At 38.5% G+C, this 19,659-nt stretch overlaps 1 protein-coding gene across 1 annotated transcript in view; it reads right to left on the reverse strand.

Moving 5' to 3' along the window:
- LOC130906611 (E3 ubiquitin-protein ligase CBL-like) overlaps window positions 1-18,177 on the reverse strand; it is a 42,136-nt gene extending 23,959 nt beyond the window's left edge. The window contains exons 1-7 of the mRNA XM_057821105.1: window positions 17,614-18,177; window positions 13,981-14,228; window positions 7,746-7,892; window positions 7,522-7,678; window positions 880-1,001; window positions 667-804; window positions 197-284 (exon numbers count right to left, since the gene is read on the reverse strand). Of these exons, the coding sequence (XP_057677088.1) occupies window positions 197-284; window positions 667-804; window positions 880-1,001; window positions 7,522-7,678; window positions 7,746-7,892; window positions 13,981-14,228; window positions 17,614-17,757 (1,044 nt within the window). The 5' untranslated portion in view covers window positions 17,758-18,177. The remainder of the gene's footprint in view (window positions 1-196; window positions 285-666; window positions 805-879; window positions 1,002-7,521; window positions 7,679-7,745; window positions 7,893-13,980; window positions 14,229-17,613) is intronic.
- Window positions 18,178-19,659: the final 1,482 nt, after the last annotated feature.

The raw sequence follows: 19,659 nt of genomic DNA on the forward strand, positions 1-19,659 counted from the left end.
CGTGGCTAAACGGCAGATTAAAGGACTAATTTCTCGTCATCTGCGCTTTGCCAAATTGTTGTATTTAGTCAAATTGTCTCAAAATATGATTTTAATTCACATAATAATGCTATTTAAGACTTCTTTTTATCCTGTCGTAGGCCCTTTAAACAATGTGTCGTGCGTGTGAACGACGCGGAAGTGAGGAAAAACCAACCTGGGTCACTTTGATGTGGTCTTGTGGAGAAGGTTCACACAGGCCTGTGAGGTCTGGGTTCTGCGCACGACCATCTGGGAAGAGGTAGCTGAAGAATACATAAACAGGAAATCAACGCCGATTTGGGGACAAAAAAAATATCCACAACTTTAGCAGTCTCTTTCAGTGAAATTGATAATAAAATATGTCCAGTCATGTGGGTCTTTTCATCCTTTAACTATGAATTGAAATCATTTTGTCACTAGTCAATGTCCAATCCATTTGACTTGGGTGGGTTTGTTTGCTGCCAACCCACCCAGTCAAACCAGAATGAATGTCAAGAGCTGTAAATGGCAGCCAATGAGTGAAATAAGGGCCTTACAAAAGGTTAAACTTAAATTTTGTGCTGAATAAGAAAACAACTTTAAAGGAATTTACTTCATTCTCATTCTGCTTCAACATAATTTGATGTGTTTAACTGCCTGACTCACAAGCCCTCTCTGTAGCCGTCGATGAGCGCTTGAAAAAGCGGCTTGTTAAGAGGGATGGTCTGCAGGATGTTACCGTCCGCCGTCACGTAGCCGATGGCCCACTGGCCCAGTCGCGTGCAGCTCAGCCTGAAGATGTAGCTGAAGAAGCAACAGAAAACTCATCATGTATTTTTTTGGTTTCTTAAATGCACCAAAACTACTTCCTATTCTCACCTGCCCGGTTTGTGGGTGAACCTGTGCAGACGAGCCTTGACCTCGTCATACGTAAGGAAGGCCATGTAGCCCGGATGCGTGACTGCGAGACTGTTCCAGTTCCTCAGAAGAGACGACCACGGCTACACAGACACACACATCAACACAAGACAGAAACTAAATAGTTATTCTCTCCTTCTGAACGAATTGGTTTAGCTATGGATCTAAACAGGCTAACTACACTTTTAAAAAAAAAAACAAAAAAAAGTCAGCATAACTTAATTTCATGTCAGCCTATTTCACTTGCATTTGCAATATTTGATTGAAAATTTGAAAATGCTTGTTATCACCATAAGATATTTTTAAGAAATTTAAAGTAGAACTTACAATTTAGATGAACTGGATTTTGGTTTAAGTACATATACAGTCATGCGAAAAAATTAGAAAACCCCATTGAATAGTTAGTTCTTTATTAAGAAATGTTCACATATCAATGTCTGAGCTTATTTTTATGTATATCTGGAAAAGAAAGTGATTTAATTGCAGGTCAACAACAGAAGTTAACATTTTTTTACTCATTTAACCAAATATATCAACAAATATGCATATTCTAACTGAGGAAAAAGACACCATATCACCTAATAGCTATTGTTACCCCCTTAACTTTAGTGAGACGCTTTTTGTAGCCATCTACCAGTCTTTGACATCGGTCTGAAGAAAGTTTGCCCCACTCCTCAACGCAGAATACTTTCAGCTTTTAGATATTTATGGGGTTTCTTGCATGTACAGCTCGTTTCAAGTCACCCCACAGCATCTCAATGGGATTAAGATCTGGGCTTTGACTCAGCCATTCCAGGACTCTCAATTTCTTTTCAGCCAGTCTTTGGTGGATTTACTGGTATTTTTTGGGTCATTGTCATGTTGCAGGGTCCAGTTTTGCTTCAGCTTTAATTTTTTTCACAGATGATCTCACATGTCCCTGAAGCACCCTCTGATACACGATAGATTTCATGGTGGATTCTATGATAGTGACATGGACAGGTCTTGCTTTAGCAAAGCATCCCCACAACCATGACACTTCCACCTCCATGCTTCACAGTTAATATGAAGTTATTTTCCTGGAAAGCTGTATTGGGTTCACGCCAAACATGCCATCTGTTCTGGTGTCCAAATAATTCAATGTTAGATTCATCTGTCCAAGGGACATTATTCGAGAAGTCCTGGTCTTTGTCTCCATTGACTCTGGCAAACTTCAGTCTGGCTTCATGTTCTTCTTGGATAGCAAAGGTTTCATCCTTGCACACCTACTATGAAGGTTAAACTTGTGAAGTCTGTTTCTGATTGTGGAGGCATGCTCTAACACATCAACAGTAGCAAGAGCCTGCTGTAGGTCCAGTGATGAAATTTTAGGGTTTTTGGAGACTTCTTTCAGCATGTTCTCAGGTTGAACTTATTTGGACCGCCAGACCTGGGCACGTTGGCTGGTGTTTTGAATGTCCTCCACTTGTAGACTATTTTCCGGACAGTGGAATGGCTGATTTTAAATTCCTTAGAGATCTTTTAAAATCCCTTACCAGACTCATAAGCGTCTACAATCTTCTTTCTGAAGGCCTCCGACAGCTCCTTTGATCTCACCATGGTGTTCTCTCTCACTTCAACAGTCAGTCACTGTTAAAAGTATTCTGCGTTGAGGGGTGGGGCAAACTTTCTTCAGAACGATGTCAAAGACTGGTAGATGGCTACAGAAAGCATCTCACTGAAGTTAAGGGGGTAACACTAGCTATTAGGTTATAGGGTGTCCTAACTTTTTCCTCAGTTAGAATATGCATTTTTGTTGATATATTTGGTTCAATGAGTAAAAGAATGTTAATTTTTGTTGTTAACCTGCAATCAAATAACTGTCTTTTCTAGAGATAAAGAAAAACAAGATCAGACAATATGTGAACATTTCTTAATGCTTAATATCAAGAACTGAATATTTAATGGGGTGTCCTAATTTTTTCACATGACTGCAAGTATATTAGATTTTTCAAACCTAGATCTCCTCAATGACAGATGAAGTGTGCTTTGACAAAAATGCTATGCTAGGTGTAATGCGTTAGCCTCGAGTAGAGTAGCCCCTATATAGAGCACTCATTTAAATCATTGGCTGCCATTGATGGAGCTCGACGTCCAATTAGTTTTGACCGGGAGGTCGGAACGTTCGTTCATTCGCCCCTCCTGGTCAAAAAATATTGGCCGCCGAGCTCCGTCAATGACACTGAAAGGTGTGCATTCTAGAGGACGACCGATATACCGGCCGGCTGAAATATCAGGCCGATATATGGACTTTTTTCCAACATCGCAAAAAAAAAGCCGACAAAAAGGATTTTGATCAGGCATCTCTGTGGGCAACTGTGACCACCGATGACCGATGGTAAGACCCCGGAAGGACCCTGCAGCAGCTTGAAAGCAAGCTGCAAAAGGAAGTTTCAGGCGTGCCTGTTTTGTAAATATTGTAAGATTATTATTTTTTTATCTTGCATGAGAGAATATGCAATGTTGCTTTAGCCTTTTAAGGTGTTGACCGAGTGATCCTTACACTCCAAATGTAACTCGTAGCGTTAACATTAGCTTCAGCATGGCGAGCATCCTCTTAAACTCTCATTCTCACTTGTTTACATCTCGTCGTGATGTCCTGATGGGTTTAATTATTTGAAAATATTGTACTGTTCTTGGTGAGTGTGTATAATAACAAAAAGAAGTGCTGTGTTCGTTGGTTTGGTAGCACTAGACCGAATGATTAAGTCTGAGGTCTTCATTTTGAAGTTTTTTTTTTTTTTTTTTTTGCATTTCATAATCTACGCGTTTTTTTTTTTGTTTGTTTGCAATGATTTATTCGTTAAATACCGTAATTTCCCGAATATAACCCGCACTTTTTTTCCCTAAAATCAACTTGTAAAATCATGGTGCGCATTATAAACGGGTACATGGATGGAGACAGAAATATATTATATATACATACAGTATGTGTGTGTGTATATACAGTGGGGAGAACAAGTATTTGATACACTGCCAATGGGAAACCCCAGTGTATCAAATACTTGTTCTCCCAACTGTGTGTGTGTGAATATATATATATATATATATATATATATATATATATATATATATATATATATATATATTAGGGCTGTCAAAATTATCGCGTTAACGGGCGTTAATTAATTCTTTTTTAAGCATTTTTGGGACATAAAAAATGGCTAATACCTTCGGGACGGTATGCCAGAAATTTTTTGCAGTTTTGAAACCTTGACATTTTCATACCATGGTATACCTTGAAACCGGTAACTGGCACATCTCTAGTGTGTAGTCATTTGTTTTGAGGCTTCTGTGCATGCGGGTCAGTTTGCTTAGCGCGTGTCGCACTGCAAAGTAGTGCGCATGCGTAATACTTGAACGGTCTCAATGGACAAAGGCAGTCTGAACAGGCACGCCAAAAAATATGACGAAAAAATCGGAAATGTGCAATAAGACCTGCAATATGAACTAAGCCTTAGTCATATTTTATCTCAAAATGTGTTTTTCCTTGTCTAGTTTTTGTTGACGAAAACCTGACTATTTTAGTCTAGTTTTAGTCGACATTTAATAAAAATGTTTTCGTCTGTAAAATTAAACACTTTTACTCAAAAAATAAATCAAAGTTTCCAACTATTTTGAATGGAGATTGACAGATGAGCACATATTTTAGCGTCTACAAGGACAACGCTAACTTGGTGAAAATACACACTCAGCAAAAATAGTATATTATTTTAAAATGATTTATACCCACCTGGACTCCATGAATGTATGTATTTAAAAAAAAAAAATGTCCGAGAGTTTGAGGCTACGTCTACACTAGGACGGATAATGGCCTTAAATGTGTAATTAGTTGGACTATACAGCGTGTCAGCTACACTAGTATGCCTTTTATCCGGATTAGTTGTCACATGGATAATGTAGGCGGGTAGTATTACCATCTGCTTCATATGGACTGCTGTCTCTACAACAATCGGATACTAAGGAAGTGACGTCATGCCGCGCAACGTTAACAACGGAAGTGGACGATCACGACGTGGCATTCCCGCTCTTTTCCACACATTTTTCTAGGGCTGTCAAAATTATCGCGTTAACGGGCGTTAATTATTTTTTTAAATTAATCACGTTAAAATATTTGACGCAATTAACGCACTAGGCCCGCTCAGACAGATTTAAATGTCAGTACAGTGAAAGGCCAACTTGTTAATTGTGTTTTACGGAGTTTTTCCGCCCTCTGCTGGCGCTTGGGTGTGACTTGCATATGTTATGTGGCGTAATGTCGCCCTCTGCTGGCGATTCAGTGCAGCTGATTATTTGGGTTTCGGCGCGCTTTTCTGACGGGATTATATGTCGACGCGAACTCACACTAATAGACAGTGCTATTCAGACCAGCTAACGTCCGCATCCAGTATTCAGTGGCAGTTCTCATAGCCCCATCACACTGTTTGTGTCTAATACATGCATCGCTTGTGACTTATATTCCTCCTTTGTTTATATTCATGAGCATTAGATAGTTATTGATGATGTGTATTTGAATTTGTTCACATATATGATGAAATGCAGTTACATTGTTAGATGCTTGTGAGCTAATTGGCTAGTGCTACTGCTCAAATGGACACGTGTGTGTACATTTTATGTAATTGTGATTTATGCAAGTTATTGACACATTGCCTTGTTATTTTCAGTTTTACAAAAATACAAGAAACGTGCTCCTGTCAAAAAGAGATGACTTCAGTAAAGCCCATGCAACTTTGCCACACCGTCTGATTTCTTTTTGGAACTTATGTTCGCTATCTGTCAATTTGTGTACTCACACACATTGAGGACAGAATAGGGCTACTAGTTTATTTTTTGATTGAAAATGTTACTAATTTTATTAAAACGAAAACATTAAGAGGTGTTTTAATATAACATTTCTATAACTTGTACTAATATTCATCTTTTAAGAACTACAAGTCTATCCTTGCCTGGTACACCAGACTCAACACTGTTCCAGCTATTGAGTCTGGCCACCATTCCCACGGATACAATTTCCAGGGCGGAGCAAGCCACAGCAAACAGACAGCGATGTGGACCAATCAGCGATGGGCAGACGTGACGTTATTAACTGACGACGGAAGGACGAGAGACTTGCGGGCAGAAGTAAACATACGAAGAGAGCGGAGTTTATTCAACATGGCTAGCGCGAGACAGACTATTGTCAATGACTCGTGTCGCTGTGTTTTTGGTAATTTAAAACAGAATTTACCGCGGATTGGAACATGTTCTCGGTTATCCCGTTGACCATCTGTGTTGTGGAGACGACTTTCGGCGCGCAAGAGTGACGTTGCTCGTGACGAACACGTCACGCAAATAAACGAATCTGATTTGTCGATTGATTTTGTACCTGCTCGAAAAGGACGTTAATGGGATGGTTCCCAGACTATTTCTCTCAGTGTTTGAAAAATACAGGGAGAATAGTCTGGCAGAGCCAGGCAATTTCTATCCATGGATCACTTTAACAGAATGTTAATAATGTTAATGCCATCTTGTTGATTTATTGTTATAATAAACAAATACAGTTCTTATGTACCGTATGTTGAATGTATATATCCATCTTGTCTTATCTTTCCATTCCAACAATAATTTACAGAAAAATATGGCATATTTTATAGATGGTTTGAATTGCGATTAATTGCGATTAATTACGATTAATTAATTTTTAAGCTGTAATTAACTCGATTAAAATTTTTAATCGTTTGACAGCCCTAATATATATATATATATACACACACACACACCGATTTTTAATTCTTGACACGGCCACGTTGTGTTGAAGAAATGTATGCGGCGATCCGTTGCCGACCATTACGGTAGTTGATGTCACCATTTTGTTTCGGTAATACTTCACTCTGATCGGCCGAATGATTTCGTCTGTGTTAAATTCTGCTTTTTTCACTCTTCATAAAGCACAGAATTTTGTTTCTTGAACTCATTTGAGTCAACGTTTATTGCAGCTCCGCAACTCGGACCATAACAAACATAACAACACAGACTTCTTGTGTCCGTCAACTATATCTGTCCCTCGGGAAACTCAAAACCAAATAACAATAGTTCTTATTGTTACTGTCGTGTCGACAGCGACGAGCTCTCTTGGATTTCCGACTTACGTTCTCACTTTCATTTTACCGTATCAATCCATGGAAGAAACACTTATTCATCATGATGAAACGAGCAAGTTATACAGTAGCCTTTAAAAGAAAAGTCACATCAGTTTAGTTTTCTCCTAGATTCTGGTAAGTTGGAGAAGTTGTCAAATCATATTATTACCGTAAATATTGTCAGTTTATGGTCATGTTTTGAACTACCAATTTGCTATGCTTGCGCTGTGTTTCACCAGTCTGTAAAATGACATTTCTGTATCTGTACACGAGCTCTGTTTTCTTGTATTCTTCTATTTATTGGTGCTAAAATTCGAGTGCGCAATATAAACGTGTACAATAATTTTCTCTAGATTTTACAAGTAAATTTGGGGTGCGCATTATACACGGGTGGGCCTTATATTCGGGAAATTATGGTATTTTCTTATTTACTATAAAGTGGAAATTACGATATATCCTGGCTGACCTGAAATAGCCTGGTGAAGATGTCGAACTCAAAGACAGAGATGTAGTCGTTACAGGTAAGGTCGATGGTGGACTTGAGCGCCATGGCCTCCAGACCCGAACTGATGGGGTGGAACTCGTGCAGCGCCTGGCGGAACGTCCTCCACGGCACGATGGTCCTGCGGGAAAGACGCGGTCACCAGACTGGCAAAGCTGACCGCTCACAATTTGGTGACACCGACTCACTTGTCCCCGAAGGAGCGCCTCCAAAACTCGGCGGCATCCGCTTTGGTGATGCGGAAGTTGTCGCCTTGAAACAGGCCGTTGGGGAAAATGGCTTTAAGCTCGGCCAGCATGTGGCTGAAGATGAGTGACAGCTTGGTGAGGTTTCGCCTAGGGTGAAGATAGAAATCCTGTGACCTCATGATGAGGAACAACAAGCTTTCGCCATGTCATCATTTTGAGGACAAACAGGGAAGTCCATGTTTTTGATCAGAGATCTTAGTCCTAGAATGACTGCTGTTTTCGCTCCTGCTACTGCATTGCAAGTGCAACCCTCTCAAAGAAAATTAGTCAAACATTGCTTTTTATCTGAGCATCAATCAAAGTGCATTACGCCGGAAACAGCCACTGTGGCGTGGTCGCTCAGCAAAAAACAGACTATTTATTACATTTACAGGCATTGATACGGACGCCCATTATCTGTAGGTTTTACCGGATATTGGTTAGAAAGTGCAAGTCTAAAATTTTGGTCTGTAAGGGTGTGAGTTTTAATCTATCACTATCGATGGAAGCCAGTGATTTAAATCACAGCTTTCAAGTTCCAGTTGCAATATTCACCATTTTGTCAGGGCTCACTTATCGTTGTTCCCGATTCATCACTGTGACAGTGGGCCATTTCCCATTTTCAAAATGGCGATGCTTTAAGCGTCAATTAATCTACGCATTTCTTTAACGTCATTTGATTTATCGTCAGGGGTGGTAGAGTATCCATAAATTTTACTCGAGTACGAGTAGCGTTATTTCAAAATAATATTACTCAAGTAAAAAAGTATTTGGTGAAAAGAATACTCAAGTAATGAGTAACATTGTGAGTAACTGCTTACGACGTTTGATTTATATATATTAAAAAAAAAAAAAAAAAAAAAAGTTGTTTTTTTTCAGCACAACGTTATCTAGATGAACTTATTATTCTAATGTACTATAACCTATTACATAACCACATTAAGCCAAAGGAATACCAAAAAAAACAAAAAAACTCATTGAATTCCGGCGAGAGAAAAAATACATATACAGAACGGAAGCATCATTCTTCTAAAGAGCATGAGTGCCATCTAGAGGAGGAAATAGTTCCTACTTTGAATAGTTCCATCACAGTTCCTGTTATGAAATTAAAAGGATCATATCTCTTTTTCCGTGGTCAATCGGTGCCAAATAAAAACTGAGAAAGAGGTTAAAATCTGCACTTTTAATTTATGTTGAGGCCAGTGCTCTATGTCAAATACTAAACTTTTTACGGTGCTTTAAAGACAGCACGTGATTGAACAAGCTGGCGTGATCACAGAACTGCAAACTGGAGTCTGACTGGTATAATGGAGTCATGTGATTATTTCTGCCACGTCTCATGGGTGAAACTGGTAAAGCCTCTGTTGGAGTCTCTGGCAAAAAAAAAAAAAAAAATCTAATATGTAGAATAAAGAGGAAAAATGTAACGACTAATGTAGCCTAAAGTAATGGAGTAAGAGCAGTGTTTCTTCTTTGCAAATCTATTCGAGTAAAAGTGAAAATGGCAATGTACATTTTTCTCAAAAAGTTACTCAAGTAAAAAAGTAAAAGTAATGCGTCACTACCCACTAGTGCTGCAACGATTGATCGATTAATTTGAGTAATTCGATTAGAAGAAAAGCTTTGAATCAAATTTTGCTGCTTCCAATATTCGTTTAATTACAGTGGCGTTGTAATGGTTTGTTTTGAAAGTGTTTGCATTTAGTTTTATTGATTTGGGTGATACACTGCCTTCTAGTGGTAACAGTGAATATGACATAACTCATTTAACATGGCTGAATCCAGCTTCTCCCTGTTAAGGCCACTATGAGGTTTTTGTTTGAGTTAAAAAAATGTTGTGCATTCGTGATTTAGTTTATAGGTATATTTAGTCGTTTTTTTGTGTTTGCACGATTTGTTAAGAGCTTTGTTAAAAAAAAAAAAAAAAAAAACTAGCATTTTATAGAATTTAATATACCGGACTGTTGCTATGCAAGACAGCCAATTGTTCTCTTGTTGTGCTTAGATCCTTTTTTTTTTTTTTTTTTTTTTTTTTTTTTTTTTTTTTTGTTATACTGTTGGAGGGTAAGACCAGTTCATTGTTAAATGAAAGTGCAATCCTGCATAGTTTGAAGAAACACTCAGGAATTCTATTTTGTACTCTCATTTAATGCTCTTTTGAAATTGCAATCTTAGCAAGCCTTTGTTTTACATCTGCTAAAATGCATTCTGCAGTGCATTATATGCGCCTAATCCGATTACTTGATTATTCGAATAGTTGACAGATAATCGACTACTAAAATAATCGATAGCTGCAGCCCTACTACCAACCTCCTGTTATAATCCTTTGTGAAATATTCATATACAGTGACACTTATCGCTTTTACTGGGGACCAGAACCAACTGCGTATAGTAAAAAACCTTTAACATACCTTTTGAGTATATAATATCAATAAGTGACTATAAAACCCTACAAATACATGTTATCATTAGACATTAAAGAATAGTTTGAAACATGTAAATATTTTATATTGATGTGTAAATAATACGTACAAACAGAAGTAAATAAAATGTACATAAATGTTTTTAGAATTTTTTTTCTGTTTTCAAATCTGCGATGCACTACTGAGAGTCGAGCCGCGAAGCATCACTGTCCTTATTTTTTAGCTTTAGACCACAAATGCACACAGTATTTTTTTCCGAATCCTAGTTTTCACTTACAGACGACGTGAAACGTGAGTGATACCATTGTATGGATATAATGTTTAAAGTACAAAATAATTACCGTAAAACAAGTATTTTGAAGAAGCAGTCATTACCGTATAAAACAGCATTTCAATTAGGCCTGTCGCGATAACAAATTTTAGTGTGCGATAATTTATCCCATAAATTATTGCGATATGCGATATTATTGCGCCCCTCCCCAATTTTTTTAAACCAATTTACAATAACACAGTGAGAATACAGTAAAAAACTAAAAACAATAGACCATGCCTCTTAAGTAAAAGACAACAATATTAATACCGCACAGAAACAGAATAAATTAAATGTGTTTTTCAAGAAAAATAAATAAAATTACACTTAATAACTGAAGCATTTAGGCAATTGAAAACCTTTCCCCCCATAGCTTCTGCTATGTTCCATACGGATGCAACGATACAGTTAAGTCATGGTTCGGTACGATTTTCGGTACGGGGGACACGATATTCGATTCGATTGAATACATTTAATGCTCTGAAAAGAAAACAACTATTGTATTTTTTGTTTCGGGTTTTTTGTTTTTTTTTGCTGACGAGCAAAAATTAAATTGCCATTATATAAGCACGCATTTCAGTGCATAATATATATGTGCTTACTTTTTACTGATCTGAAGAATAAAATGTATTATTATTATGAGCAAGACATCCTATTTTCGAATCCATCTGTGTCACGTACTGAATTAACAATATTTACAGCATTATCTATAGTCACTGGTATGGATTGATTTGGCCTTCTTAACTTCCATTCAGTCATGGCAGTTTATAATTCATCGATGTAGTATATGGACTACGTGTCCCATAATCACTCTGGGCTCACGTAGCCAATGGCATGGGACGTACACATCTAGTTTGCTATTTCATGATATCTAGTGTGTGCGCGCATTAAAAAAGTTAGCAAACGCCACAGAAGTCATGTCTGCTCATTACTGCACAACACCAGCATATGACAATCGACTCTCATAAACAGGACGAGTTTGAAGCACAGCGCTCTTAATTTGATCCTCAAATATCCGGTGTTGTGCCGAAAAATAGCCGCCCCGCATGAAATGTCACCCCTGGAGCGCCCACACGTCAGCAACACCGGCACGCCAGAGCTGGTCCGCAGTCAATCCGGAGCACTGGCGCGGCCGGTATACGTTGAACAATAGGATATAATGGAAACAATTGGCTACGGCCTTTTTTTGCCAGATCTGGAACGAAGATGCATTTTGCGCAGTTGGTAACAAGGAATCCGAACTTTTCACAGAACGTCTCCCGCACGTGCACGCGAGGCGATAAATCGCAGCGGAAAAATTACCGCCTTCATTTTTATTTATCGTGTGATAAATGGAATTATTGCATATTGCGACAGGCTTAATTTCAATAATCAAATTTTATTATAGCCGTATAACTTTTTCCATTATTTCTAATGGAAAAATATACACCACCGTTCACAAGTTTGGGGTCACCCAGACAATTTTGTGTTTTCCTTCAAAGTCACACTTTTATTTTTAAAATGAGTTTCAAAATAAATAGAAAATATAGTCAAGGCATTGAGAAGGTTGGAAAAAAGGATTTTTACTTTAAATAATAATTTTCTCCTTTAAACTTTGCTTTTATCAAATAATGCTCATTTTGCAACAATTACAGCTTTGCAGACCTATGGTGTACTGGCTGTTAATTTGTTGAGGATAAAGAAGGTAAGAGAAACTTCAGATCTACGCTTCCAGAAGCACCTCCCACAAGTTGGATTGGCTTGATGGGCACTTCTTGCGTACCATACGGTCATGCTGCTCCCACAACAGTTCAATGGGTTTCAGATCTGTTGACTGTGCTGGCCACTCCATTACAGATAGAATACCAGCTGCCTGCTTCTTTCCAAATAGTTCTTGCATAATTTGGAGGTGTGTTTTGGGTCACTGATGTCGTAGGATGAAATTGACTCCAATCAAGCAGGTATGGCATGGCGTAGCAAAATGGAGTGATAGCCTTCTTTATTTAAAATACCGTTGATCTTGTACAAATCTCCCACTGTACCAGCACCAAAGCAACCCCAGATCATCACATAACCTTCACCATTGTTGACAGATAAAATCAGGCACTCTTCCGGCATCTTTTCAGTTGTTTTGTGTGTCACAAATGTTCTTTTCTTCGATTCAAAGTCCAAACACCTTAAACTTTGATTTGTCTGTATATAACACTTTTTTTTCCCAATTTTCCTCTGTCCAATGTCTGTTCTTTTGCCCATATTAATCGTTTCCTTTTATTATCCAGTCTCAGATAAAGCTTTTTCCTTTGCCATGCTGCCCTGAAAACCAGCACCAGCGAGTTGTCTCTTCACAGTCGACATTGACACTGGCGTTTTACGTGTACTATTTAATGAAGCTGCTCGATGAGGACCTGCGAGGCATCTATTTCTCAAACTAGAGACTCTTATGTACTTGTCTTCTTGCTCGGTTGTGCAGCGGGCCACCCGCTCCACTTTCTACTCTGGTTAGAGCTTGTTTGTGCTGCTCTCTAAAAGGAGTGGTACACAGCGTGATAGGAAATCTTCAATTTCTTGGCAATTTCTTCTTTGAAATAGCCTTCATTTCTAAGAACAGATTGTCAAGTTTCACGTGAAAGTTGTCTTTTTCTGGCCATTTTGAGATTTTAATCAAACCCACAAAGGTGATGCTCCAGATACCCAACTAGCTCAAAGGATGACCAGTTTTATAGCTTCTCTAGCCACCTAAACTGTTTTGAGCTGTGCCAACATTAATTGCACAAGGTTTTCTATTCATCTATTTCTAAGGCAACTAGCAAGCACAATGTACCATTGGAACACTGGAGTGATGTTTGCTGTAAATGGGCCTGTTTACAAAACTATGTAGATATTGCGTTAAAACCGGACGTTTCCAGATAGAGTAGTCATTTACCACATTGATAATGTATAGAGTGTTTTTTCTGATTAGTGCTATTTCCATTGAAAAAAAAATGCTGTTCTTTTCAAATGGACAAAATTTCTAAGTGACCCCAAACTTTTGAACGGTAGTGTACTTGACTCTTTCAGTGCTATTGACAATGATAGACATCAACATTCCTTATTTTGCTGCCAGCCGTCCCAGTGCAAATGGATTGGTTGTCAATCACGATCCATAGCAGCCAATGAGGTAACCTACTTTGTAAACAATATTGATATAAGGTGTAACAAACAGTCAGCTTTGTGTTGGGACTGAAATATGCAAATAAACATCTGATAAGAGTGTGCTTCCTGCGCTATCTTTTTTTAATCAAAATATATCATCATTTTGCATGTCCTTGACAGTTCCTTAGTAACTGATTTGCCTTTGTGTTCAATTTCCTTAAAACGTAGTCTCCCTTTCACAACAAGCATTTTTTCCTCCATAGTTATTTTAGTAGACTGGGCAGTAAAGTAAAAACATTGGGAGTTATTTCTGTTTTTTTTTCAGCGCTTTAAACCAAATCTAGATCCTCACCTGGGCTGCGAATTCTCCTCGTACATCCTCTCCTTGGCCTCCTTGAACAGGCTCATGGTCTGCTTGGTCTTGTTGGTCAGGTTGTCCATAACCACGCGGAAGTACTCGTTCTCGCCGAGCATGTCCATGCGGCTCTCGTAGCGCGACAGGATGGTGCGCAGGTGCTGGTAAGTGTCCGGCAGCAGGTCCAGGATGTACGGCGGGCTGTTCTTCAGCGCCACCTTGGGGTTCTGGCACAAGCGCACCACCTGAATCGACAGAACAAAGAACTCAAATCTAGAGCGATAGAAGCTATTAGTGCTGTAACGATTAAATGATTCGGATTAAATTTTGCTACTTCGAGTATTCGTTTCTTCGTATTTGTGGCGTTGTAATGGTTCGTTTTGAAAGTGTTTACATTTAGTTTTATTGACTTCGGTGGATACACTGCACTCTAGTGGCAACAGTGAATAAGGCATAACTGATTTCACATGGTAAATGGATGAATCCAGCTGCTCCCTGTTAATACTAACATAAGCTAAGTTTTTGCATGGGCTAATGTTTTTTTAAAAAAAAAATTTTATGCATTCGTAATTTAGCTTATACCGTATTGGCCCGAATAAAAGACTGTGTTATTTGCATTGAAATAAGACTGAAAAATTGGGAGTCGTCTTATATTTGGGGTCTAGACATTATACCCATTCACGACGCTAGTTGGCGCCAGATATCATTGAAGCGAATGCTGAACTTGAGGAGTCATGTTCTGTCATGACAGACCTCAGCTACTCTCAAGTTTAACCAGTTTGCATTATTTAATTGCAATGTTTTTCCTTATTCATATTTGTTTCAAGACTAGTTACAGTTAGACCTCACTTTGATGGTTAATGCAGTTATTGCAATTTTGTTGTTTTATCACAATAGATTGGTTTATTTACATTTCAAAAACCAGAAGCCATTCATTTACGAATGTGATTGCACTTAAGTCTACATATTTAAATGTTCAGATATTAACATTTGAAGGAGGCAAAATAACATGCCTTTTCTCTCAAATATATTGTTATAATCATTTGTTTCAGATGTACTGTAATTATTTTCTGTATAAAAATTAATTTGGTGTTCAAAAAGTCTTTTTTTCAAACTTGAGTCTTGAAAAAGAGGGGGTCGTCTTATATTCGGGCCAATACCGTAGATATATTAAGCGTTTTTTGGGGAATATGTGTTTGAACTATTCGTTAAGAGCATTGTTAAAAAAAAAAAAAAAAAAAAAAAAGCATTTTATAGCATTTAAGCTAGCGGCCTTTTACTACGTAAGTTAGCCAATTGTTCTTTTGTTTTACTTACATCCTGATTTTTTATACCCTTTGGTGCTCAGCTATTGAAATTTTTTATGTTCCTTATCCGATTACTCAATTATTCCAAATAACTAGTTCATCGATTAATCGACTACTAAAATAATCGATAGTTGCAACCCTAGAAGTCATTTCTATTCATTTCAAAGGGAAAAGACTATTCAAGAGTGGAACTAATTGACTTCGCAAGTCGAGGCATTACTGAATTCGATTTTTTGGTAATAAACAAGTTAAATAAGTGGCTTGTTGTAAAACCTCCCTAATCTAACACATGCTAATCCATCACATGCTTGCTTTATCTGCGATATTTTAAAAGTAGGTTGTCTGCTGATTAAATGTGGGACCGACAGTTTCAGTTAGTTTTAGATATAGATATATTTATATTATACGGTCAATTTGAACTGGGAGACCTGGGTAGGGAATGATAATGTTCGAGTGCCAATGATGGTTACAGACGTCCAGTCACTTTTCATCCTTATGTTGTGATTTTAATAAGTTTGTTACTAGTAGTAGTAAATAAAAAGTTAAAAATAATACAATTTGTTCTTCCTCAAGCCAAGATGCACTCTCGCACTAATGAGTTTATCTGTAGTAGATGTCCAATATATTTAAAGTGGGAGGGTGGCAGCGAAATAGATTGGACGTCTAGTGTTGCCAATGACTTGTCAGGAAAATGCTAAAAGATGGAAGAATGGATTGGACTATTGCTGTTGCAGCCAATGAAATTGCAAAAAAAAAGGATGCATAGACCCATTGATGGCCGCTCAGTAGTGGTATGAAAAAGTATCTGAACCTTTTGGAATTCCTCACATTCCTGCATAAAATCACCATAAATGTGAGCTGATCTTTGTTAAAATCACACAGATGAAAAAAACAGTGTCTGCTTTAACTAAAACCAAAACAAATATTTATACAGTAGGTTGTCATATTCTAATGAGGATAGTATGCAAACAATGACAGAAGGTGGAAAAATAAGTAAGTGAACCATCACATTTAATATTTTGTAGCCCCACCTTTGGCAGCAATAACTTCAACCAGACGCTTCGTGTAGCTGCAGATCAGTCTGGGACATCGATCAGGACTAACTCAATGGGGTTCAAGTCTGGACTTTGATTTGGCCACTACAGAACGTGTATTATGTTGTTCTGAAACCATTCTGAAGTTTATTTACTCCTGTGTTTTGGATCATTGTCTTGTTGCAGCATCCATCCTCTTTTTAGCTTCAACTGTTTGACAGACGGCCTCAGGTTTTCCTTTAAAAACATCCTGATAAACTTTTGAATTCATTCTTTCATTAATGATTCCAAGTTGTCCAGGCCCTGAGGCAGCAAACAGCACCAAATCATGATGCGCACCATGCTTCACGGTGGGGATGATGTCTTGATGTTTGGTAGCTGTTCCATTTTTCTTCCACACATGACGTTGTGTGTTACTCCCCAAAAATTCAACTTCGGTTTCATCAGTCCACAAAATATTTTACCAAAAATTCTGTGGAGTGTCCAAGTGCCTTTTTGCGAACATTAAACGAGTAATAATGTTTTTGTTTTTTTTTGTTGTTTTTTTTAGACAGCAGTGGCTTCCTCTGTGGAGTCCTCCCATGAACACCATTCTTGGCCATAGTTTTATATATGGTACTGTAGATGTGTGCACAGAGATATTGGACTGTGCCAGTCATTTCTTTAAGTCTTGAGCAAACATTCTAGGGTGCACATCAGACTATAATTCATCAAGACATTTCTTACCAGGTGTGCGTTTTATAGTGGGCAGGGCAGCTTTAAACCAGTCCTCAGAGATTGGGCACACATCTGACTTAAATTGTTTAGTAAAAATTGGTTTCTGTCATTGTTTGCATGCTATCCTCATTAAAATATGAAAACCTATAAATGTTTGGGTGGTTTTAGTTAAAGCAGACACTGTTTTTACATCTGTGTGATTTTGACAAAGATCAGATCACATTTGATGGTGATTTTATGCAGGAATGTGAGAAATTCCAAAAGGTTCAGATATTTTTCATATCGCAGTATGTCTTTATGTTCAAAATGCCACAGTCGCTAGAGCTAATGCTCAATGAGCTGAGGGTTCACAGCATTCGTCGACAAATGACGGAACGACATTTTAAATCCACATTTGTTGGTTCCAGAATGCGGTTTGTTGACAACCTGTCAACTCATCATACGGCAAACATATAGAAAAAAGTGGTGCAGTAGAAGAGAAAACTAGAGGGATGATGGGACTTTTTATCAGTGTAGTCCAAAGTGTGAAGCAGTGATGGTTTAGTGCAGCTAATGTTGAAAAGGTTAGTTACCTTATCCATGAGCTTCCAGCATTTTTCCACCATTTTCTTGTCCACCACGGCGGGTTGGTGGGGCTGCAGGGGCTGTTGGTGGGGCTGAAAGGCGTCCTTCATCAAGCCGATGAGACCCGCGCCCCTCCTCGGATTTCCGGCCATTAATTCGCTCGGTGACCGGGGGTGGAGGGGGTGAGCCCGGTTGACAGCCTCGGGATGAATCCGCAATTTTGACGACCTTTTTTCGACACTTAATCGTACCGCCTACCGCGATGGTTATCCGGAAAAGCCGACCAAAAAAATGGCACAAAGAAAGAGGAAGAAAAGACGCTGTGTAAACGATGAGCTCGCGACGAGGCTAGCTTCTCAGCTACATTGGAGGGGGAGAAAAAGCCTCTCGGCGTTCCAAACTCGACAGAAACGCCGCCGTCGGCCGCTTCTCGGCGAGTTCTCCCGTCGAGTCGAAGCCGCCCCGCGGTGCCAGCCGAGCTAATAATAAACTGGCAGGTTTAATCAGCCGCGCGGGGGAGATCAACAAGCAGGTTGAGACTAGAAGCAGTTCGCGAGCCACGAAAAGTCAAGCTAGCAACGCCGGAGCAGACGCGGATATCCGGCTGACACCTTCAAAATAAAAACAATGACAATACAATGTTACCGCATCGTTTTTTATTATTATTATTCATGTACTAGTCACTCACTGCTTTACAAACTTTCGAGGTAATGAACATCGAGGAAATAACTAGTTTGCTGTCGACACAAACAATTCAATACTGGGGCACAGCGGGGCACTGGTGAGCTAGCTTTTTTAAGCACTTATCTATCATAAAAAGTCAGAAATAGCGCTTTAAACTAGGAGTGAGAACCTCTTGGTAACTCACGATCTGATACGATTTGCGATACAAAGCTCACGATAAATCTGATTGATATGGCGATTCAACGAACATCGATACACTGGTAAGGAAATCATTCTAAGATATTCTACAAACAACTAATAAATAGAAAAACAAGCTTCTGCTGGGAATTGGAATGAGTTCATCCAGGGGCGGCGTGTAGGGGTGAAAAGTGAGACTGATTCTAAGGGCCCATGCCCTGATGGGGGCCCACAAAGAAAATTCAAACATTAGGTAATCGTTTGCAAATTTAAATATTAATCATTATCATTTTAATAGGAATGAAACGAAGGGTTTCGTTTTCTTGTCTTGTTTTTGGCAAAAAGTAAACACCCAGAGAGCATATTTATTGCCAGCCCCCCCCCCAAAAAAAATTTTCATTAAATGGTTTGGTCCGCTCTTCCTTCAATCAGACCGGGAGCATAGCGGTGCGCATTTACACCACTCATTGACTCAAAGTGCGCGCAGCGCAGTACTGCAGCCAGAAATGTTTTCAAAACAAAAATCGGGTTTTCAAAAGAGGAAAGAAAAGAAAGTAAAACAGGAGATGGGTAGAAAAGGCCAACAGGATGTGACAAAGTACTTCACAAAGGAAGGTTGGGGTCTTGTGTCAGTGTAGTGCTGAAAATTAACCTGTTATCTTAGCTCCGAAGCGAGGTCCCAGTTCACTTCGTAAGAAATACGGGATTTTCCCCAGCCTCAATGAGCGACATGCACCAATTCAAAAACATGAATTCCAAATAATGACAGCATTTTTTGGTATCCTACAGATGTTGAAAGTTGGTGTGGAAATTTTCTTTTTTAAAATCAACTTGAATCCACTTTGTCAAGAATTTATTGAATTTAGTTTGTCATCAATTGAATATAGTTTGTTAGCAAGGGACCTCGCTTCGGAGCTGTAGCCTATAGTGGAGATCGCAAATTTCCAGATGCCTACTCCATAATGAATTACTGTAATTGTTTGCTAGCTAGTGTTTGCTCCACTTTTAGCTTACATTTAATCAGTACAGCAGGCAAATCCTTAGCAATCTCTTCATACTAAAACAGTTGCATACTGTACACTGTAATGTATACTGTTGTATAGTTAAGTTCAAACAAAACATTTATTTTTAAGTCATTTATTATGGTATTTGCTTTGAGAATATTTCTAATAAAAATATATTTAGATTGTAAA

Source organism: Corythoichthys intestinalis, chromosome 18, assembly GCF_030265065.1.
Source record: "Corythoichthys intestinalis isolate RoL2023-P3 chromosome 18, ASM3026506v1, whole genome shotgun sequence".
Taxonomy (NCBI): Eukaryota; Metazoa; Chordata; class Actinopteri; order Syngnathiformes; family Syngnathidae; genus Corythoichthys; species Corythoichthys intestinalis.